This window comes from Anser anser (genome assembly GCF_964211835.1).
Source record: "Anser anser genome assembly, chromosome: 5".
Taxonomy (NCBI): domain Eukaryota; kingdom Metazoa; phylum Chordata; class Aves; order Anseriformes; family Anatidae; genus Anser; species Anser anser.
In genome coordinates, this window is record NC_139725.1 from 10,070,645 (window position 1) to 10,095,298 (window position 24,654).

The window sequence follows — 24,654 nt, forward strand, 5'->3', positions numbered from 1 at the left end:
GCGACAGGCGGGCGAGGAGGCGGCTCGGGGCCGGGCCCGCCGCGCCGCGTCGCGGTCGCCATGGCGGCGCCGCGGGGGCCGCCGGGAGCTGGGCGGGGGGAAGTTGGGGGCCGTTAATGGCCGTTAATGGCCGTTAACCGCTGCCGCCTCCCTCAGGTGCTTGCCGGCGGCATGAGCAGCGGCGGCGAGGAGGAGGAGGAGGAGGAGGAGGAGGAGGAGGAGGAAGGGGCAGGGGCGGCAGCGAGGGCCCCGTCCCCGTCCCCCTGCGGCCGGGCGGGCCATAGGTAACCGCGCGTCTGGGCCCCGGCCCGGCGGGGAGGAGGCTGCGGGGTGCGGGCTTTATTTTCCCGTGGCTTTATTTCGCCCCCTTCTGCAGACCTCACGTGTCTGCTTGGCCTCGGGACCTCCTGTGCTCCGCAGGGGGATAAACAGGCGCAAAGGCGCGTGCTGGCTTTAAAAGGAGCGTGAGGAGCTGGCAGTGCCCGGGTCGTTCTGGGATGTGACCTTCCCGGTGGGAAACGGGTAGCTCTGCCTGCACCTCTCGGGGCAACTGAGCTAAAAGTGCCGCTGGGGCAAGGGAAGGACCACGCTGAACCTTTCTGGCAAGCATTTCCCGAAAGAAGTGCTCAAAGTCCAAGAAAAATGTTCAAACGTACTCAGAAGTCTCAGAGTAGAAAGGCTGTTAGCCTGGTCGTGGTCCCTCCTGTCTTTCGGCCCCTTCCCAGTCACTAATGTTGTTCACGTCCCTCGAAGCTCTGTAGCACTCGGGTCAAACTGCTTGAGATCTTTGAGGTCTTTGCAGCTTGAGATGCTAGTTGAAACAGCTCTCGGTTTTGGGGCCTGTTGCTACAGTATTCACTGGCAGCTGTAAAATGCAACCGAGGAAGACCTCTGTTAGGGCTTGAGTTGGAACAGCCTCATTAAATTCTGTGGGCACAATATAAATTTCACTCATACATACCCCGCATCTGAATAATGCTGCTGTATTGTAATAAGTGTCTACCAAACGTTTGCGTAGTAGCTTCCGTGTGTAACTGCCAAGATCTCAAAGGTATAATAATAAAAAACATTTCTTACACAGACTTTACCCGCCCCCCCCCCCCCAAACACACTTTCTCAGAGTCTTCTTGCTGTTGTTGTCTTCTTAATTTGCCAGAGGCAGAGGTTTAACGTGGGAAATTTTAATATTTGTAGAAGCTGAAAACAAGGCCTTGTGAAAGGATGTTAGGCATTTTTGTGCTTTCAGTATAGATCAATATTGCGTCTGATGGTGGGACTTCAGTGAATGTATGGTAAATAATAATCACAGTGTTTTGTTAATCAGGCTTCCGTTTTAACACCAAACACATTTGATTTGGTTTAGGATACTTATTTAAATACATACGCACACTTAAGAATGTGGTACTTCAAGAAGTCTCGTTTTAATTACTCTGATGAAGGTCATAGCTGTGAATATGCTAGCATTTCAGAAAGGAGTCCCATGAAATTTAAGTTTTGTGTGGCTCAAAACACAACCAGTGTGCCACAGGGAGTGGGACTGGTGGCCAGGGTGTGCATTGGGAAGGATGGGGTTCCAGTCCTTGCTCTGGTGCAACCTGAGAGCTTTGGGCAGAGAACTGCAGGAGAGGGAACACACTTCTCCTACCGATTCTGCATCTTCGGCATGTGTTTTCCTCTGTTTAAACTCCATTTTCTGTTATTTCTGACTTGCACTTAACAAGGGTCTTGTTCATTACTCTGAATATTTTTTTTTTGAAAAGTTAACAATCTGGACTTTATTGATCTAAGAAAACACATAGCGAATAATGTTTTTCTGAATTGATTCCTTCCGTCAGTGCTTTTTCCCAGGTTAGCCTAGTATGTCAGCGTTATTTTGGTACAAAGTACCATAATGCAAATTGTGCTGAGCAAAGGAATGTGTTCAGGAAGTATCCCTGCCCAAAACATCAAGTCTGGACAGAGTTGCATCGGTTTGCTGAATTTGAATGCATAATACCTTTATCCTTATCTTTAATAAACTCTCAGAGAGTTATTTTCTAACAAAATGCGTTATTATGCATTCTTAAGTTGTATCCCTTATATCTGCCTGTTTAAAAACTGCCTCTGTTAAATTTTTGGTCTTCCTGCTTTCGCATCCAAGACCTAGGGTGCAGCAGGTGTTGGACAACGCCGTGCTTGGGGGTGCTTGGCCTGTGCTGCTTTTCTCCGCTTGGTGTCTGCGTGTGGCCTGTCATTTCCATCGCGCTACCATGCCTCTGTGGCAACACAGTATAAAGAGGGTTGCAGGCTGATTCTGTGCAGGGAACATGACCCTCTTTAAGGGTTAGTTTCAACAAGAAGCAGTTTCCCTGGAATTCCACAACGTGACCAGTGAGCGGTCATGTAGGCACATGCATGTGGATAACAGCAACGGAGAACAGTAGGATAAAACTCCTTCACATTGCCCCCAAGTGCTTGCTATCACGGAAATATATTCTAAAGATTACTGGGACAAAATATTTTGCAATATATTATTGCTGCTTCTTGTGAATATGCATTACTTCCATGTTTATAAAAATATGTTATGCTTAAAAGATCCATTTCAGAAGCATTAACATAATATGCTTATTTGGATGGCTCTTTCATAGCTCGAATTAAGCAAGCAGAATTACTCACTGTAGTAAAGTGTGTAGGAAGGTGTTTTCAGAGTACATGCGTTCCTATAAAATACTAATGTGAAGTCTAATTTCATTGTTTTGTTGTTATGAAAAAAAAATTCTATAGGATAGAGGAAAGCTTATAAAGAAATCTACTGGCATGTTTTCAGTTTTTGTTGACTTAGAGCCCAATATATTTTCTTTCTTAGGAGGGTGTACACGTACAGAATATTATAAAAGATATTTCTGGCCCAAGGCTAGGATGGCTGCATTATTCATGAGTAAAGAAGTTACGAGTGAGTTATGCAAGGTGTCCTACTAAAAGTCTAACCTTGTATAATGTCATCAAGTATTGTGTGCTAGCCATAGTTCTTGTGTATTTTTCCTATGAATGTGTTTTAAGAAGAAAATCGTAACCGTTAGAATGAATGGATTCTCAATGCTGAGGTTGCTTGATATCATTAATCCAATTCCATAGGACTTGAAAGAAGAAAAAATAATCTTGATTATCTTTTCCTTGTGCTAAAGGCCCCTTGATACTTTGAGCCTCTCAGTGACCAAAGATTGGATGTTAATGTAAAATCTCTGATTTCCTTTGGTCTCCGTATGTGAGAAGGAAGGTGACACTTTGATGTTTCTGGTGTTAGTTTTTCTTTAGCTTATAAAAGGTAATGCTTGAATCTGTTTCACCATTTGGAACAGGAACTAAAAAAATCACTAGCAAGCTATAATTTAGTAAGTAGAATGTAAGTGGGATGGTCAGAAATACAAAATAAATGCTGTTTATCCATTCTGGAGATTACTAGACAAGTAGAAAAAATGATTTTGTTGTCACGATACAAAGAAATGTCATTTTGGGGGGGCAGCAGCACAGGTTAACTTTTCAATGAAACATTACAGATAATATTCTTTTACATTTCTCATTTTTAACTTAGGAAGGCTGCTGAAGACTCAGAAATAACAGAAGGAAAAAAACAGTCTCCTTTGAAAGACAGTCTTTCACCATGGGAAGAATGGTTCATTGGGAAAGAGAAGGAACTGCGTGCCCGCTTACAGGCGAGAGCTGCAGAGGTGAATACATCTGATTAGCTTGACATCAAGTCTAATAGAAAATAGCAAGCACCAAATACAGGAATTCTTTTACTTTTGGTTGTGGAAAAACAAGTCAATTTTGTCCATTATTTTAGGGTTGTTATCTCTCCATGTTTGGTAATGCTTACGTGATTCGTGCTCTGCATATTCTCATTTGCTAAACGTTGCACATCATTGGTGGTGCTCTATAATGTTTTTCTTATTCGACTGTAAGGTAATGGTTCAAGTTTAAAAGACTAAAACATTTCTGTAATTGGTACCTTCATTTTCATCATGGGTACATACGCATGCATGTAGGTAGTAAAACACGACAGGGTGTGTGCTGGGCGTAAGCATGCCAAACTGCTTGGTTAGATATGAGGCACAGTGTTATTACCTGCTTAGTGTGTAATTACACACGTCATTTTCCAGGCTGTGCTTCTCTGTTTTTCCTGCCTTCCTTCCTGCCTTCCATTTTTTGCCCCCTTGCAAACAAACAGTTCCTGAATACTGGGGAAAGGGCAGAACTAAGTGAGCGCACTATATCTTTTCTTGATTAATGTATGGGTAGTTGCAGTTGATTAAATGATACTATTGTTTACAATCAAGTTGGAAACATTGGGTAGTGGTTAGAATAATTACATCAAAGTTCGATCATTTCTCACTTTAGTTACTGATTTGCCATTTGACCTTGAGCAATGTCCTAACCTTTCTATGATTTCCTTTATCTGTAAAGTGAAAGTAACATAAATATATTTTTATGTGGGTTACCTTGTGCTGTTATTAAACACCTACCACTGGAAGGTTATAGAACAGTGTTTTAGAGGTCAGCATAACACCAAAATAATTTGTTAATCTTGAGGAATATTTTCTTATCTGTTAGTGTTCACCACACATTTCATGCTTTCCCGTTTAGATTCCAGTTCGGTAGTTGTCTCTCTTTGTAGTACTGCATATTGAGATCCCATTAACTGAAAGGACATTTAAAAGAAGGGGTGATTTACTATGTTGAATTGTTTCCAAAGCCCAGCTAAAAATACATATTTCCAGTTCATCTTCTAAAATATATATTTCCATTGGTTGTATTTCATAATGTTTCGGTGTTGGCTGTCATCCATCTTTTACAAAATCTTAGTGAAGGAAAATTTTCTAAATCTAATACTTACATTGTTTTAACCGCAGCACTATTGATGGTACTGAGCGCGTTTGTGTAGGCGGCCGTGACATATTAAAGTTGTCTACTTTTTCTTTAATTAGCAAATGAATATACAGCTTGAGAAGATGAAGCAAAAACAAGAATGTGAAAGAAGGAAAAGGCTAGCTGAAGAGAAGCACAAGGAATGGATGCAAAAAAAAAGAGAAGAGGTAAAATACTCTTTGCCTGCAAGAGTTCCAGCATATGCCATGCTTAAGTAAACCTATGTAAAATTTACTTAGACTGTTTGGACAGCCATGTTTTTAGTTTGCTGAAAGAATGACTGTTTTAATTGAAAATTACAAAACCACACCAACACAGTTAAACGTTCTCCCAAGACTGATTTCTTTTTTTTCCCATGAGGTATAAAGAGATTTGTTTTCTGAGTAGTCAGATAACTGACAATTGGCTTGCATCTTGCAGTAGACTTCTGCTAATGATAGCTGGGATTCTGGTCTAGGGTATACCCTAGTCTTTCTGACTTCCTAGGTTCAATGTCCAAGCATATTGGGTGAAGCATACAACTTAACTGCAATGTTTTGTACACCAAGTAGAGCCAGAAAAGGGGTTTAGTTAAGTACCATTGTGGAAAGGCAAATAGTACAGTAGAGTTTAGAGGGATAATTGAGGTGTGAGGCCAGATTCAGGAAATTCTCAGTAGACCACAGCTAGCAATTGGGAGTTCCTTCATGCAAAAAGTCATTTCTGAGTGGGATCAAGAAATCTTTTTCAGTTCTCTAGAGAGGATGCCCACGTCCAGTGTCAGAAGCAGACAGAATCCCGATCTCTACAGGGCAATATGCAGCTCTGTGTGCCACAAACAGTGTGTGCACTGAGTGGCAACAATGGAAAAGCTTGAGAGATTTGGTCTTGTTCAGCCCCTGGTAATTCATGGACATATTTGTTCACTGTCTTGTGGTCTGTAGCAGTACCAGTTACTTACTGTTTCATACTTCTGTTTCTCAATAAAATCAGATGAAAATTGATTAAAAATAACACAATAGCACTACGTGGGCTAGATATCCAGGCCTAATACATTTGTGTCTCCACCTTCAGGTTCAGTCTAGAACCACTAAAATAACCTGTGTTCGGATCTAACCTGTTTTCTCGTAGCCTCATTGCTGACTGGCTGACTAGCATAAATCTGCACCAGAACAATCCTGCTTCAGATGTTTAATATGATGTAGAAACGATCCGTCCTTATTGAAGTACACAGCAAAAAGTAAAGGATGTATTATTCAGCAAGAACAATGCAATTTTCCTCTTCTAAAACACAAATTACAGCTGTCTGTAACTATTCATTGGCTTGAACAAGTTTGGGTTGCCTGTTAAAATTTTTCACTTCAGAGTTCAAAACAGTCAAAATTCTCTCTCAGTCTATCTATCTTAGTCAACTTCTGTAAATCTCTAGCTATTTGGGTCCTCCTTGAAACTTTGTGGGTTTACTGATGAACTTCTTCCTTTCTGTTGTCCATGGGAGTAGGAGATCTTTTTGATGGCACATCAGCCCAGGGGACAGTGGGGGAAAAAAAAAAAAAACAAACATATTTGTGTCTGGACTTGTACATGTTATGTTTTGGAAGAATAAGGTCATCCTTAGGCCATGTCCCAAGCACTTACCAAAAGTAATCTGATTTTCATTTAAATCAGATGATTCATTGGCTAGTCTTTTCTGTAAACTGCACTCAAATCAAGAACAAACTGAACTTAAAGGCTTAGCTGTCTTGAGAATATTAACGTGTGTTAGATAGTCCTCACCACTTCAGGTTTCCGCAAGATTACCTGTGGATCTGAACACAGACTGAAGGATAAGCATGTCAATTCAGTGGCTAAGAATGCGTTTAAAATTGCATGAAGATTTCATGTGAAGTTTAAGGTTGGATTCATGAATACTTGCTATGATTTCCTTGAGGAATGCGTGTGTGTATTGTATTTGGGAAAGCTCTCTTTATTTCCTTCTACAGTCATGAAAAAGTGCTCCTTCTTGAGGGCAAAATTCACAGTATTCTTCACTGAGTTAAGCATTAAGCACTCATCCTTTTCATATCTTCCTGATTCTCACCCTTGTGTGTAAATTGCAGAAAACGCGTTATTCTACAGGAGGCAGTCCTTTCAGGGATGTTACCTTTATGATCTCTGCAGACCTATAATCCTTCCCCATTGCTGAATACTATACAGAGGAAGGAAGTACAGGATGGTTGAGCATACATGAAACTTTTTCCTTCATGTTGAGCACAAAATCTTTGGGCAGCTGCAGGATACTGCTGGAAAAGTCTTTGTACTGTGAATGTGAGGGATGTTTATGCCAGAATTAGAATAACTGTATTTGCATAGAAGCATTCTGCTCTTTTTCTGTCTATCAAGTCAGATTTCTTGCATTTTGTTATGTGGCGAAGTAAGTTGTGATCTGACAGACTTTTCAGGTCATGTCAGGTTAGGAAGCAACACTTGAGGATCAATTTCATCTACTGGTAGTTACTGTTTTTTTTTGTTGTTGTTTTGTTTTGTTTGTTTAATATCTATTTAAAAACATGTGATGTGAAGTTTTCATACACTTCCAGTCATTTTGCATAAATTATTTTTGAAAATAAAGTGTCATCAGCACTTAATAAACTTCTATGTAAATAGCTTTTGTGATTTTAAAGGATGAAAGTGAACTAGAACTGATATTTTGAAATATGAACTATCAAAGGACATCTTAAGCCGTGAAATATGTATGCAAATATAACAAAATTTTGCAATTTACCAGGAAGTAAAAGCTTAATAAAATAAGCTGTCAGGTGCTATCCTGGTTCTACTAATGCCTTTCCAATTTTCATTAAGATACTAGATCTCTGGTGGACAAAAATAGTCTTACATTCTCTGTCTCCTAAGGTTGAGTCATTTGTGGGCAGACAGTAAATTGTCTGTCTGACTTGTTCTGTTTTAGCTGTAATAGAGCTCTATCTTGTAACAAGTCAGAGGAATACTGGTCAAAATATTTTAACTCTAAAAGTATCTCCAGACATAGTTTTTAATCCAGAAGAAAATTTGAATGAAACCAACAGGATTTTGTACGTATTACTAAAACTTCTTTCTCTGTTACTGTTAGATTTATGGATAAAAATGAGGTGTGCATGATTATAAACGCTGGGCAAGTGAAGTTGTTCAATGTCATTTTTTCATTATTAAAGAAGCCTTATTTTGATAGGGATTTGAGTGGTATTCAGAACTAAACTTAGATCAGCAAAGCCGTTAGAGTCCGTCTTAATGTTTCTGGCATGTTAAAATGATTGCTTGATTGTTAATTGCTGTATTTAGGCTCCAGTTTGTAAGGAGCTCTGTGTAGGCAACTCATCGTTGAACTGTGAAGCTTAAAAAGAAAGAAATTGACATCCTTGATTCCCCCATCTCATCATTGATCTAAATCTTGAATAGGTATTGAAAGCTGCCTACTGTCTCATTTCTTTGGGTTAGAGTTAGTGCTTGTGAAAGCTTATTTTCTCCATGTCTGTTCATTCTGGCACTTTTTGTTGTTGTATTTTTTATTGCTATTTTTGTTCTACGTTTCAGTAACCACACATGGGTAAATCTGTTAACATTATGTGGAATAAAGTTGTTAAGAGGTAAAATTGACCTATATATGCATAGTTTATTTTGGATTGAAACAGTGCAGCCATGCTTACAGAGCTTGTAATTCCTTGTGCCATACATAAATTTTATTAGGTTTTGAGTACAAAGATGTATTTTTGTGAAGTAATTTAAAACTTCAGCTCATTTTAAGCTGTGATGTGGTAGGTATATATTTATGTAATTGTATTAGCTCCTAAAGCAGTTCAAATCTGTGATGATTGTACCAACAACTTACTTATGGTCCTATTTTAAAGTCAGTCACTGCTTTTGTTGTTATATACTCCCTAGATGTGTATAAGTCTAGAACTGTAGAGAACTCACTCACCTACTTTTTACAATAATAGGAAAGCTGTTTTTCCTCTGTCGTTTTCAATTTTATCAGTACAATCTTGCAAGCCTGTAAATGTCCTTCTCATCGTTCTTTATTATCTCACAGTCCTTGAAGGAAATTACCTGATTTCACTGATTGATCACATTCTTCCAAATTCTTTGAAAATATGCGATTCTTCTGTTTAAATTCAAGAAATTTAAAAGTGGAAGTAATCAGGACTGAAGTTGTACTTTTAAAATATATAAAAGTAAACCTTTGAAAATCTCTACAACAGCAGTCTCGGTATGGACTGATTTTGAAGATCCATTTATGTGTCACTCTTTCTTGTCTGTGTTGTCTACGTTGCTTTTTGTGGCTAAATGTTTTTGCAAAAGCTGGGTGTATTTCTTGTTACTATGTCATTTAACGTGCTGATATGATGTGTAAGCACTAAATCCAAGCAGCTTGTGGAAGCATTCTGAACTAGTACTCAGCACTCTGTTTCCTGTACTAGTGACAAACAGAAAGATAAAAGTTCTCAGAGGGCCAGGAAAGGGCCCTTTCCTAGTGGAATGAAGCTAAAGGCTTTTTTTTTTTTTTTTTTTAAAGAGGTAAAGAATTGCTAGAACTTATAATTAAAAAAATAAAAATTGAGACCCTTGAAGTCTGTCAGTTCATGTTTATATTCTGACTGACTCCCTGTAGACGATGAACAGATCAGTTAACTTCAATCGTTGTTTACCACCACTGAGTAAGGTTAAAAAAGCAAGCCTGTATCGTTGAATCATTGGGACTGGGAGACCTACACATGTGATACGTTTTGAAAATCTCCTCTCCGTAACAGCATCTTTGTAACTTGTATCTTGTCAAATGCGCTCTTGCTTGACAAATAAGAGCTATAGTTTTGTGACTGTAGGTGATGCTTAAATGATTTGCAGACTTGGGTAAATAACAGTTTAAGGAGGAAGATAAAAAGTACTGCTTTAATGTCTTCAAAATATTTGGGATTTCCATCTGTGACTCCTTACAAGGGTTTTTCTTTGTTATCTGAATTTTGATGGATGAACTGTAATTACAAAACTGAGTATAAAATGAGCAACAAAAATGTCATGAGTGAGGTCATAGGTGTTCAGAGCTGATCACTCATTCATGCTTTCTTTTGTAGTGTTTCCTTTGAAGATCACCACTATTCAGAATTTGTCCAAAATGGTTCAATTCCAAGTTCCTTCACAGTGTGACCAGACACTGGTTCTACTGCCTCATTACTCCCTATGTTCTACTCAGTGGAAATTTGGAGATGCTAGTGAAAAGCTTCTCTTCTCTTTTGGAAAATACGTAAGCTGCTGTCTGAAGCCAGTTTAGTGGTGTTTGTTTGTTTGTTTGTTTTGTTTTGTTTCCTCTTTTCCCTTATCTGCCCTGGAGTTTCTGAATTCAAAACATATGTAGCCTTTTTTCCCACAACCTCATCTTGCATGAACGAGGAGCAGTACACAGAACTCTTGAGTTAAAAAAAACTTTGTCTTCCAGACTCCCTTTCTTCCTTACTCCGTGTCCTCTTCCTGGTATTTCTGGAAAGACCTGAGGATGGTTTTAATTATAGATGTCTCACACGATGTGTTATTAAGTTATCTTCATGTAAACAGTGACACAGCCCCTGCCTCTTTGGTTTTTGATAATCTGGGTTTAAGACTTGTCCGCTTGTCAAGACTGCTGTGTTTACAAGACTATGTCAGAAGAACCCCGGTTTTATCCATGAGCTACTCTCTATTGTTTTGCTATAGAATAGAAAGCTCGTTGTTGACAGTAGGAAGGTTTTTTTTTATTTCTTTTTTCTGTTTTACATAACTGTTGATCCACAGATGTGCTTCTTTGGTTCCTCTCAACAACTGTGGGATTGAACGCTTAAATTAGGTACATAATTAGCTACATTTAATTGCTCATTTACTGATTAATTGCCATCAACTCAAAGTACCAGAGACTTTGAGAAATGCATTATGGATGCTTGAACTGTGAAACGTTTATGAAATGATATAACCATTTAATTCTCTAGAACATTTTCATAAAAGAACCTCTAATGAATTAATGCTGATTAAAATATCAGGATTAAAAGTAAGGGATGATGACAACAGTTTTTTGATTAAACATTTAAAAAATTAACATTGATGCAGTGCACTTCACCCTCTACATTCTATTTAATATTTTCATGTCCTGTTAAATCCACCTTTATTAACTGCAACGTGACTTCACTCTTAGAATACCAATAGAAAATAAACCTAGAAATATCTAGGGAATTTGATTAATGTATATACATAGTGTACGTATAAATACTCACATTATATGTTGTTGTTGTTTAGCTCTGGTAAGTGGCTAAGCACCACGCAGCTGTTCTCTCACGTAATTCTTCTTCCTTCCACCCACTCACCCACCCTTCTAATGGCAGGATGTGGAAGAGTCCCCATCGTGCCGAGAGGGTAAAACTGAGAAAACTTGTGAACTGAGGTAAAGACAATTTAACAGGTACAGCAAAAGACACACATGCAAGCAAAACAAAATAAGGAGTTGATTCACTACTTCCCACTGTCAAGCAGACATTTAGCCATGTATCAGAAAGGAGGGCTTCATCATGCCTAATAGGTACTTCAGAAGACAAATGCTCTAACTCCAAATGTTCTCCCCCTCCTCTTTCTTTCCCTCAGCTTTTGTTGCTGAGTATAACATCATATGGTATGGGATATCCCTTTGGTCAGCTTGGGTGAGCTGTCCTGGCTTCGTCTGCTCCCAGCTTCCTGTGCACCACCAGCCTACTTGCTGCATGAGAAGCAAGAAGGCCTTAACATTGCTCAGCAATAGCTAAAACATTGGTGTATTATCAACACTGTTTTGGTCACAAATCTAAAACGTAGGGCCGTATAACCTACTATGAAGAAAATTTACTCTGTCCCAGACAAAACCAGTGCGTTTATCTAATACACATTTGTAACAATAACAGAAATCTCAAAAGCAGAATGCTTGCATCCCAAAACAGCTGTAATTCTGAAACTCGTGTTGTTAGCATCGTTGTCTTCATTCTTTAACTTACGTATAATACATTATGCTATACTAATGTGATATCCAGGAAAGTTGTGAGAGCACAAGGAGTAAAACTGCACACTTCGCATTGGAAAAAAAAGTATATATATACTAATACCAACATTAATTTGACAGTAGCATCTCAAATGCTTTGTGTCGCTGAATAGAGAATAAGGCATTGCTTTTTATTTTTTTCTTAAAACTAAATATGAGCAAAGGAGATGTTACCCTTAGAATTCTGCTGCTCAATTTTTTGTTCCTTTTTCATTTCTTTCAGTAAGCCCCCATTGCTTGTTGAGAAACAGCATTTTAAAGGAAAGAAAGGTACAGGGTGGGAAAAGTCTCTGCTGTTGCTTTTTCAATGAAAAATACATGTTTTTATAACTTTTCTATTGGCTGACAGTCTTTATAAGAAGGATGAAGCAATAAGAAATATGAAAGCTAGAACCGTCATGCTATGAAATAATGAATGACAACGTTCTTAGAGCAGAATTCCCTTTCTTGGGGTACTGCATGATTTCTCCCGGAGGAGAGTCTTAGATTCTGACTCTTACTCCAAAGACTTCTTGTTTAATGCATACTTTATCTCACTATTGCTAATATAGAATACAGGTTGTTCAGCAGCTTGAACATTACTTTAGAACTGAAAAGTAATTCACTCCTCCTCTCTTGCTTCCATTCAATGAATATGTAATTTTTTCATTTTTTTTAAAAGCATCAAGTCAATGTCTTTTTACACAGATCTTTTCTGTGAGCCTGTGCCAGGCCAATGCCATTGATATAATTTTAGGTTGTACCTAGATCTTATTTGTGTCAGACTTACTTTTAGATTTCTGTAGTAGAATGAACTAATTTCTCGTGTTTAGTGTTAAAATGAGTTTGGGGTAGACTTGTGGAGAATAAATTGAGGGTGGCAGAGGATTAAAGTAAGAGTGCTCGTGTTTTGCAGCAGTTTTCACAGAGTCTGCATTATTCCGAAGACCCTTCGAGTGTTCATGGACCAAATAGAAAAGGAATCATAGAACATTTTGGGTTAGAAGGGACCTTAAAGCCCATCTAATTCCAATCCTCTGCCACGGCCAGGGACACTTCCCACCAGACCAGGTTGCTCAAAGCCCCATCCAACCTGGCCTTGAACACCTCCAGGGATGGGACATCCACAGCTTCTCTGGGCAGCCTCTTCCAGTGCCTCATCACCCTCTGAGTGAAGAATTTCCTCCTTATTATCTAATCTAAATTTTCCCTCTTTCAGTTGAAAACCATGAGTCCTTGTCTGTTTGGTACATTCCTTAATAAAGAGTCCTTCTCCAGCTTTCTTGTAGCTATGCCCCACCCCTCCCTCCCCCCCATTTTGGTACTGGAAGACTTCTGTTTGGTCTCCCCAGTGCTATTTCTTCTCCAGGCTGAAAAAGCCCAACTCCCTCTGCCTGTCTTCGTAGGAGATGTGCTCCATCCCTTTGATCATCCTCGTGGCCTTCCTCTGGACTTGCTGTAATAGGTCCATGTCCTTGTACTGGGGTCTCCAGAGCTGAACGCAGTACTCCTGGAGGAGAACCACCTCCCTCAACCTGCTCGTCATGCTTCTTTTGATGGAGCCCAGGATACGGTTGGCTTTCTGGGGTGCAGGTGCACATTGCCGAGTCATGGTGAGCTTCTCATCAACCAACACCCCCAAGTCCTTTTCGTCAGAGCTGCTCTCAGTCCGTTGTCTGCTCAGCCTGTATTTGTGCTTGGGATTGCCCCAGTCCAGGTGCAGGGCCTTACACTTGATCTTGTTGAACTTCACGAGGTTCGCACAGGCCCACCTCTCAGGCCTGTCCCTCTGAATGGCAGCCCTTCCCTTCAGCGTGCTGACTGCGGCACACAGCGTGGTGTCATCGGCAGCCTTGCTGAGGGTGCGCTCGGTCCTGCTGTCCATGTTGCCAACAAAGATGTTAAACAAGTGTTGGTCCCAATACCAACCCCTGTGGAACACCACTCATCACTGGTCTCCACCTGGACATAGAGCCGTAGGACTCGTGGAACTCTTTGAGTGCAACCATCCAGGCAATCCCTTACCCACGGAGTGGTCCGTCCATCAAATCCATGCCTCTCCAATTTAGAGACAAGGATATCATTTGGGACAGTGTCAAATGCTTTGCACATGTCCAGGTAGATTACATCAGTTGTTCTTCCCTATCACCACAATGCTGTAACCCCATCACAGAAGGCCACCAGAGATTATAGAGAGGTTACAGAGGCATTTTTATGAACCAGGGTTGGTGATTGAGCTGTGGAAAATATAGCTGTGCTAAATTAAAAAGATAACAACAGTTGGCTGAATGACCCATGTTTCCGAGATTGTTAAATGTGCCTGACGTTCTGGATTGCTGTGAGTATAAATGAGGAAATTTGGATGTATGTTCTGTTGTTGGTTCCTATATTTCACTGTCAGCATAAAATTATGGTAGAATATGGAAGCTAAGATGTCAGAGCAAACAGCTGTGAAATAGAAAAGAAAAATGTCCAAAAAGAAAAATGTTGTTACATTCTGCAGAGTGGGAAATAGGAAACGATTGCTGTGAGAAGTATCTTAGACATACAAAACAAAACACTGATTTCTGGAAATATTTCTGTTTGCAGAATCACAGAATAGTTTGGGTTGGAAGGGACCTTGAAAGATCATCTAGTTCCAACTCTCCTGTCATGACACTCTGCATAGAAAATGCAGAACACATAGCAGCTCTGCACTTGTCCCTCTCTTCAGCCTCTCATTTAATTGTTAATACAAAAGTACAGGAATGTATGTTTTACTGATTGTCTTCCAGTTGGATATGTTGTCTCTGTTGCAGTGCTAATTGGGGTATTTTCTGCCTGGGAAATTCTTCCTGACAGAAGGCAGATATAGTAAATAAAGTGTGATGCTTCTTCAAATTTTAAATTCCTTTGACAGTTCTCAGCATATATGTAGATGTGATTTTTCTTAGGAGGTTGATAGTTCTTTGATGAGACATGGGTTTGGTACTGACTTGGTGAGACACGTGCTGCCCACTGAGTCACCCGTCCTGCTTTGTGTGATGGCTGGATTTGTTTTGGGTGGCGGATTTCCAGGTACTGACCTAGCCCAGCCTTTATAACGTTCACAGGCTCGATAGGATCACAGCCCAGAGCAGTGAACCTGCAGGCCAGATTTGTATCCTTTCTCCTTAATAATGTGCTTGGGTGGGGTGGTGGGAGAACACGCCTTTCTTGCAATGAGTAATTGGATGTTTTACAATCAATACCTTAATTTATGTAATATGTGTAAACATATTTTAAAGTGCATGTAGATTTCCTAGTGGTTTAGTGAACAGATCATGTCTGTTTGGAACAAAGGATCAAAGAGAATTTTTAAAATCCGATCTGACGATACCAAGCATAAACAAATGAAATCCATCCCCCACCCCCCCAGTTGTGGAAGGGGAGTGAAGGGAGGATTGAAGAACATATACATTAATATGCACATTCCTAGCATTTTTGATAGACTTGTGTAAGGGAAAGTAATGAGGCTGGAGGGAAGCTGGCAGGGCTGGGGTGACAGGAGTTTGACATGAAGCAGGTTATTAAAGCAGCTGAGAATGTGGTGTACGCTAACTGTATGAAGGAGAAGCTGTTCTGTGCTGGAGAGAAAAAGGAAGCGTTTCTGGTTTGTCTGCAGAATAATTTCTAGGCAGCTGCAACATCTGCAATTCTACAGGGAGTCTCCCAGTCTTCAGGGTGTCTCATTGGAAGGAAAACTTAGCAATAGCTGTGGCTTTCATGGTAGTATGCAAGTATGCATGGCATATCATTGTTTACATAGGGCTTTATTTAACTTTGGGACAGCCTAGATTGTTGCTAACCTGCTGAACTCATTTGAAGTATTGTGATTAAAGATTTGTTACCTAAGAAGCTCCCCTTCCCCCGCCCTCCCCTTTTAATTACAACCTTTGGAAAGATTTTTAGCCTATTTTCTGCTTAAATATTGTCGATAGTGTATAAATCCCTTATGTATGGAAGGGCCCCATTTTTTTAGTTTCTCCTATATTTATTTTTTTTGCTTGTTATATAAGAGCCTTAGCTAAAAGCTGTTGGTTTGAAAGATCCTTACTTTTGTAATTTAATGTTACGGTATGTTAAGTCCTCAAATTTTGTGTAGAGTGCAGATAAGCAAAAGCTAGCAAACAACAAAAGACTTGAAATCCTTGTAAACCTTTTTTTCTCAAATGATTTTAACTCACTGTTTTAGCATGTATCTCTTATCTACATAATGCTTGCTGTGTGTCAGACTGTCATTGTCTCAAAATAGGAGTTGTTGAGAGATGCACGTGAGGAATATTTAGAAATGAAGGGACAGAGGAACAGCTCTCAATAAAAGAGAATAAGATGCATTATAGAAGAAGGGGGAAAAGCTTGGTTATTTGTTTTTTCATGCAGATGTTACTTAGGATCTACATAACTTGCCAAAACCAGGTGATTTTTCTCTTTTTTACATATTTAAACAAAAAAGAGTTTTCTTCGTATTAGGAAAAATCATTTCCATTCTTTACTAGTACAGAAGTGTTTCAGAATCTCCATTATTTTTTTTTTTTCCCCAAAATGAAGTTCTTCTTTTAATGGTCTTAGTTGTAATCAGTAATTTTATCACAGGTACAGGCCTTTTCTATAAACCCCGTTGTGCAGTCATGTTATTAAGACTGATTATTTTGTAGTTCTGTGGAGTTTTGTGTTTCAGAGTATGCATTGAAATTGTCATGTATTCATATCTGACTGTTTTCCCTGTGCTGCAGAACAGATTCAGCTGATGTTCACCAGAATTTATTAGAAGTGAAATGGAAGAAAAAAAAATACAAGGAGAAAATGTAGTTATGTAGCCAGGTGTTTTTTGAAATTGAGTGCAGTGTGTGCACAAGTAACTGTTTCTTGTCATATAAGAACATACGACAAGAGTATACCATACAGGGCTCCCGTATGTACCATCGTAATGAAGAAATGTACCCCAGAGGTTACGGCAAGTACAGTCAGTAAGGCATATCTTGTAAAAGTAAAAAACAAAACAAAACAACAAAACAATCACTTGATGCATACTTTAGCTGCTGATGTGAACATTGTACTATTGCTTCTAGTAGTGCCAAACACAGATAGGGACACACTAATGCAAGTAGTTCAGTAATCTGTCTCCTTTAGATAAGAAGAGTGCAGTTTAACATTATGACACTTTACAAGGAAATGAATGGCAAGAGTAAGCTAAGGTTATGCTTAAAATGACTTCTTTATCAAGACAATTTCATGTAGTGTGGGTAAAGCTTCAAATATGAAAATATTATTATCCAGTACATTCTTACAATAAAAATAGCAAACATTTTAGAGAGAAAATGTATTGCTTTCATGTTATTGGCCTTGTTTTTGCACCTCATCCAGTAAGTGGCAGAAATGAGTTAGTGTTTTACGGGGCAATATAAGCTTAACTTTTCTTCTGTATGATGCTGCTGTATTGGATTACTGACAGGTTTTGTTGCTAAGGACAAGGACTGACCCAGCAAATGTCCGCTTTAGACCAGACCAAGAGAATTGTGCTGGTCCCCAGCTCCAGTTTTATGCCTATTGTTTCTTTATGCATAACTGCATTTTCCAGAAGAAAACAGAATTTTCTGGAAGAAAAGCAGGGGAAGAGGGGAGATCTAGCTTTCTATCTTTGTGTTTATAAGTGAGACAGGAAGGGACGTGTATATGCCTGTTTGTTTTTTTGCTTTTTTGTTTTGTTTTGTTTGGTAAATGTTTTTCCTCTTTTCACTGAAAAAGACATCCAGTTTGTTTTACTTTGCAGTTGTATTTCTAGGCATTAGACATCCATACTGCCAACTGTAGTAATTCTGAGAAGGTGTAATTTCCAGCTATACTGCATGTCCTTTATATAGTCAAAATTTGTTGTAGTATGTCAAAATAGTTCAGATTCTCCTCCTTATTGGCAAGGAAGGCTTACGTGAAAAAGATTTCTTGAGAAAAATATCTTTTTTTGGCAGTTCTTTTCTATAAAATGCATATGACTCTCCTCCAAGTCATGTGTACAGCTTGTCTAGTAAAGATTTTTGCCCCTGTGTGTGTATCACAGGTTCTTCAGAGCTAGGTAAGCTAAGCAGCAGTAGTAGTACTGAACCAGCAGAATCCCAGGCATTTCAAAAAGGTTGCAGGAAAGGGAAGTGAGAGGTATGGTTAGTCTTCAGATGAAAATGCCTTTCTCTCCAGATCAAGAAGAGCCCTTAAGTATGTGCTTGTTAGCTTAGAGAATGGTTCCCAAAACATCACATGCCACACTTGAAAAAGACGGAGAAGTAATGACACTTCTGTGTTTTGTATTTTAAAAATCATAAGGATAGCAATTTCACTTCACACTGTTACTTTTCACCAACCCTAGAACGTGTTTTCTCATTTTCCATTTCAGCATTTAAAAAAGAGGATCGTGTAGACGAACAGGAGAATTTCATATGCAAATAAATGAAAAAATATCACAAATGTAGAAAATATAATACATGAACTGGATTCTCATTTGGACTTCTTATTTGCCGTATCCATTTATGCTTAAGTGTGCTGAAAATCTGAGTATCTCAGTTATTCTTAGAAGGGGATAGTTTGACTTCCATTTGGTACTGGAGTTTGCTCTAGGTTCTCTGAAAAGTGGATTTCTTCATCTAAAACTAAAACATGTTTGTCAAGAATTGCAACATATATTTCTTTCCCAGAAATACTGAGAAGTGTTTGAAATTTTTTAAAAGATGTTCGAAGAAATAAAACAGAAGAGTAATGTTCGAAGAAATAAAACAGAAGAGTAAACATAACAGCATAGGGAGTCCAGAAAGTCAATTTTTATCATGTTTTATGACAAGTTTATATCTTTAAAACTATTTTATCTGCAGCTAGTGATAAATAGGTTCTGTCTTCAGAGATTGCAATTAGATTTTTTTCAAGGTTTATGATAATTTTATTTGTAATTATATAATAAAATAAACTATTCATCAAAATAATTGCCCATTGAAATTTTTTATTCTGTTTCTGTTATCTGTTTCATGTAGGAAAGAAGGGAAAGGGAACAAAAGCAGAGCAAGGAAATGGCAGAAAAAGCCACAAGGGAACTAGAAAAAATGCAGCTACAAGAAAAGGCTGAAGTAAAGTATAAAGAATGGTTAAAGAAGAAGAGAGCTGAAGAGTCAGAAAAGAAGAAGAGAGAGAAGGTATTATTTATTTATTTATTTGGGTGGGTTTACCTAACACGTTAAATATATTGGTTGATTAAATTGATTGGAATTTATCAGATGGAGTGTTGTATGTTAGGAATAGTTTCAAAAGTTATATTTTTAGTGCAGTGAAGACATTGAGGTATGGCCAGCAAAACATGATGCATATTAAACACATTTGTTAATAGCCTCTGTTGCAAAGCCAAGCAAATCCACTGCAGTCATGATGTGTGATATGGGAAATGGAAATACAAACCACGGAGTATATCTTCATTACTCAGCCGAGGCAGAAAATAAGCGGCATTCTGGGCATTTTTATCCCAGTACCGCTATTATCTTGGTCATTATACTTGCACGTATTTCAAACTAAAAAAATGTTCTCTTCTATCTGTCTGTACCAATCTGATGCTAGGAGCCCTAATTTTAGTGTTCCTTCATATTTAATAATTAATCGGCTATTTATTTTTATAGGAGCTTCATAAGACCTCTTACTTGTTGTAAGCGTCTTCGAAGTCCTAGACCAAATTTTAAGAAAGCCGCGTTTTCAGAAATCATCCAAAATTCCTCTGTGTCATGTATTGGTCTTCCAAAAGAGTTTTGCAAGCTTCCCCCTGCCCCCAAATTAATATAGAGAGGGTGGTGGTGGTGAGGATGTGATTGTGTGTTTTTTCAGACTTAAATGAAAAAATTGTGACTTTTCTATTTTCAGGAAAATGTGTTCATATATGAAAACATAACTGAAATATATTCAGCAGTCTGGGAATCTGCAAAGATTTTATTTGCCATTTTTTGTATATTGTACAGGGCTTTGTCAGTAGGCATCTTAGTTTTTTTTTTTTTTTTATTTCACTTTCAGGAAAAAGAAAAAGAAAGGGAAGCTGAGCTGCAGGAGAAGAGAGAGAGATCAGAGAAGATCTTTCAGGAATGGCTACATAATGCTAGAAATAAACCACGCCCTGTTTTAAATGGTTATGGCTTACCACACAGGAAATCTACAGGTTTGTATTCCTGCTACACATATGTAGTGGCTTAGGTTTGTGGTTCCTTCCCTCTAATCCTTCAATGTAAAATTAAGCCTGTTTAAGAATTTCATCTAATACATAGTTTTGACACATAGGAATGAATATTCCATATGGTGTAAGTTCGAGAATCTTTTACAGTCAGACATTAGTACATTTTTCATAGCCATTTATTGGAGGAGAAGAATGTTACTTGAGAAGACAATAATGTATACCAAATTATAATCAATTTTGACCTCATTGTGTTCCTTATCAGGCATAAGAATCACCAAAGCCAATTACTGGTTCCTGTGAAGCGTATCAGCTATGTTAGCATCCTTGTAAAGTCAATGTTTGTGTTAGAGGAGCTGTGTGCCTTCTTATTGCACCACAATCTGTGTTTGAAACGGGATTTTTGAGATGCAAAAATTAACAGAAGCCTGGCAGAAGTCCTGTCTGAAAAAGAAGACACGGAATCATCCTCTGTTCTTAGCTACAGTTTGCTTTCCATTTAGTGTTGCAATTGTATCACACCTTCTTGGGTCTGTGGTCCTATTCTTGTTTTACTTTTAAAGGGAAGTGTTAAAGAGAATACTGCTGATAGCTGGTATGGAGTTTTGAGAGCCTCACTTGATTTTTGTCTTTTCTTTGCAATCCCACATGGTACAAAAGCTGAAGAGCAGTAAGAAATAGTATTGCACATTACATTTGAGTGCTTAATTAAATTTCCTTTAAAAACAAACAAACACAAGAAAAATCTATGCTTTCATCTTTCTTTTTGCATAGAATTAAAATCATTGTTATTTGAATTTATAACAGAAAATATTCCAGGACCTAAATCCCAGACTTAGAATGTAAGAATGTAGGAAATGTATGTAGCAGATGAACAACCAGTTGCTCTTGTGCTTACGTCTTTTTATAGGTGGTGATACGCTTTGCTTTCATGTTTTGTTTTGGAACCTCATTAGATCCTGACAGCTGCAATCGTTTGTTAAACTGATTTAAAAAAAAAAAGTAAAATCCATACTCAGTTGTGTTCACACAATAGAATACATTATAGACTTCGTTTTACCCAACAACCTAATAGTGCACTGGAATTTCACTACAGACAAGCGTGACTGATAGAGCAATATGTTCTGTCTGTTACATTTTAGGCTTTCTGATACTGCTTTACCGGGCCCTAGGTTAATAATTGCAGGTAATTAATGTAATTATGGAAAACCAACATATTTTTCTCCTCAGTCAAATGAAAAGTAGTAGTTCAGCAAACATGGAAAAATATGTGAATTTTACATACCTGGTGACAGGAAGTAATATTTATAACTGCTTTGAAATAATACAAAGTAGCCAATTTTTTTACATTCGCATCTTTTAAGTATACAAAAGACTGAGCATTCTGAATGTTGCATAGAATTTGACCTGTGGGTTTGTTGTTTTTTTTGTTGTTGTTTGTTTGTTTGTTTTTTTCAAACACAGATGAGAAATATGCCAGTAAAAGAAAGGTGGAAGATTTCTCTCTTTAAATCATTTGAATTACTTGATGTACCTTTTAAGATGCGGTTGTGTCTTTGTTAGTCAAGATAATTTTTATAACTGCTGGCATTATAAAGCTTGTAGTGTAAATATTCCTTTTTAGTTATGTATATTTTCTAAATGTTTTAGGGCGCCCTGATGGAAATTCATATCCAACTCCAGCATATTGCAACCCCATTCCTTGGAAACCAGTACATGTGCCTCCTCCAAAGGAAGACAATGTTCTTACCATGAAGAATAGTAAGAGACCTGTATCTTGTCAATCACATAAGTCTTCATCTATAGTAATTTATAAGCCCAAGAACAACCTTCGTGTTGGCTCCTTGCATAGAAAGCAGTTATAGTATGGAAAGCAAAATCATTCTTATGAGCTTGAGTAAACTGGGGCATAAATATCAAGTTACATGTACAAATGTGTTTGTTTTTTTTGAGAACCTGTTTTGTATTTATAGGTAACTGACCTAACTTATTATTCAGTGGCTCTTACATGTTGATTTTTTTTAAGAAGTTATATTTAGCTAATTATAATGGTATTGTAACTCAATACCAATAAAATATAAAGGATTGTTGGTTGCTTTCTTCATTTTTTGTTGTTGAAAGAGTTCTTTTGTGCATATGGTATTTCCATATTCCATGCATTTCCATATTTCCATGCATTTCCAGTATTATTGGATTATTTTAAAAATGGTGGTTATAACAGAGTTTAAAACAATTCTTGGCTTAATGGGGGAGAAACTCGAGGCCTGTCTGCAGCTACAGGGCTATGATGGCATTGGGATTACAGAGACGTAGTCGGATAGCTTACATCGCTGGAACACTGCAGTGGATGGATACAGGCCCTTTAGGAAGGAAAGTCTGGGACAGTACAAGGAGGAGAGCACAGTAGCAATGCATGAAGTTTTACCTGAGGACTGATGATTAGCCAGATGAGACCTTATGAGTTTGCATTAAAGGGTGACCAAGGTGAACAATGCTGCGATGGGCATCTCCTGCAGACCACCTGATCAGGAAGAATGTATGTGAGACACTTCTCAAGACAGCTGGAAGAAGCCTTATACTTGCAGGCCCTTGTCTTACAGGGAGACTTGAACCACCCTGAAATCTGCTGGAAGGGCAAGAAAGCAGAGTACAGCAGTCAAGGGAGTTTCTGGAATGCATTGATAACTTCTTGACCTTCCTGACACAGCTGGTAGAGGAGCTGACAAGCGGAGGTGCTTCTAGAAGAGTCTAGGTTGCAAGAGATCACCTGAGATCATCTGATCAAGCCCTCTGTTGAAACCAGACCTTTCAAATGCATTATCAAGGGTCCTGTCAATCTGAATCTTGAACATTTTTAGCGAGGAAGATGTTCTCATGATGATGATTTTTCTTCTTATATAGAGGTGCAATTTCTTCTGGAGCAACTCATGCCCATTGTCTCTCTCTGTCACCATGCAATCTAACGTAGAGGCTACCTGTCTTCTCCATAGCTAACTTTTAGATGGTCAAAGACTGTGTTTAAATCCCCACTGAGCCTTCTCTTATCTAGGCTGAATAAATGCAGTCTCTTCAGTTGTTCTTCATGTTACTATCCATATCTCTAATTATCATACCTGAAGCAATTGGGAAGGACAAAAGTGCAGGAATTACTGTAGTGTTTCTGTTGATGCTGTAGGTTTTTCTATACGGCAGAAGGATTTGAACACTTTATTGTTTTTTAACCTTGTCTTTCTGATGTGTTCAGCTTTGTGTCAGAGGTGACAGGAGTTTGAGAACAGCTGTCCAGAGTCAACATGTTCTATTGATGCATCGAGTCTTTTAATCCCTTGGTTGCTTTCATGCATAAGCTCAGAACAGCTGTGCATTAATTGCATTTTTTCAGACTACCTGAAAGAAACATCAAAAGCACCAAAAACTTTTGTCTTTTTTACTTATAGCATCCACTTTGGAGAACTGGTTAGTAAAATTTAGCAGGGAAGTAAAAGATCAATTTAGAAAGGAAAAACATTGTTTGGGTTTTGCAAACCTTTCAGCCCAGATATGATAGGGATAAGGATAGGGATAGAATATCCTATATCATTGAAGTCACTATTGATGGTGTGTAATATACAGGATGTCTTCTGCCTCCTGTGAGCAGCCTTATATGAAATAGAAGAAAACTGCTTTTAAATGTGGTCATTAGTAGAAATATTTATGTGGTGTAGATACATGGCTCTGCACTTAGACTTACAGATATAATAAAACTGCTATTCAACAAGGAGAGAATGAAGTATGGGGACTGATGAACCTACTACAGTTTCAGCCATTAAGTTGTTTTTACCCTTATCATTCCTTATCATTGAAAAAAAAAAAACAAAACACCACCAAACATCTTGTACTTAAGTGTTAACATTTTGTCCTTATCTTTTTTTATAAACTATAAGTGCTTTTTTATTTGGTCTTGCCTAGTTTTACTTTAGTGGTTAAGCATTCAGTAACTGTCGCTGTCCTGGAAAAGGATGTATTATACTTAAAAACACATGGGGCATGACATACCCATGTTAATAACTGCATATCTAAATAGGCAATGAGAGCCTCTGTACTTCTAAAAAGTGTTTCTTACTGGGTCTCTGAACTTGGCCTCTGCCTTAAGTCATCTGTGTTACCAAGAAGAATAATCTGTTAGTGTGTAGCATAACTAAGTGATGCAATTCTGCGAGATGGCTTATCAAGGTGCAGGCAAGCTTCAAGCAGAGATGTGGCTTAGAGTGCAATTCTCCTTGCTTAGAAAAAGCTGTTATTTACCATGAAGGAGATGGAGGTTTTCCTGCCAGCAGCCCTAGTTCTTAGTGACAGTAGTACAGAAATAGGAACTAAGTCTGACTCACCACTAGTAAAACTCAGGCTATGCTCAATAGACCTGTGTCAGAGAGCTGTAACCACTTCCATGTGGACCTACATATTTTTAATACTATCCTGTGTACATACACATACATACGTATGAATATATACACCAGTTTATCACAAACTGGGAGTGCGCAGG

The 24,654-nt window shown here is 38.4% G+C and overlaps 1 protein-coding gene across 1 annotated transcript; it reads left to right on the forward strand.

Moving 5' to 3' along the window:
• Positions 1–92: 92 nt before the first annotated feature.
• Positions 93–22,236, forward strand: CCDC34 (coiled-coil domain containing 34). Its single transcript, XM_083838652.1, has 6 exons — positions 93–284; positions 3,572–3,707; positions 4,965–5,072; positions 18,961–19,119; positions 19,979–20,120; positions 21,783–22,236. The coding sequence occupies exons 1-6, from the start codon at positions 127–129 to the stop codon at positions 21,995–21,997; spliced, it is 918 nt and encodes a 305-aa protein (XP_083694778.1). The 5' UTR covers positions 93–126; the 3' UTR covers positions 21,998–22,236.
• The last annotated feature ends 2,418 nt before the right edge of the window (positions 22,237–24,654 follow it).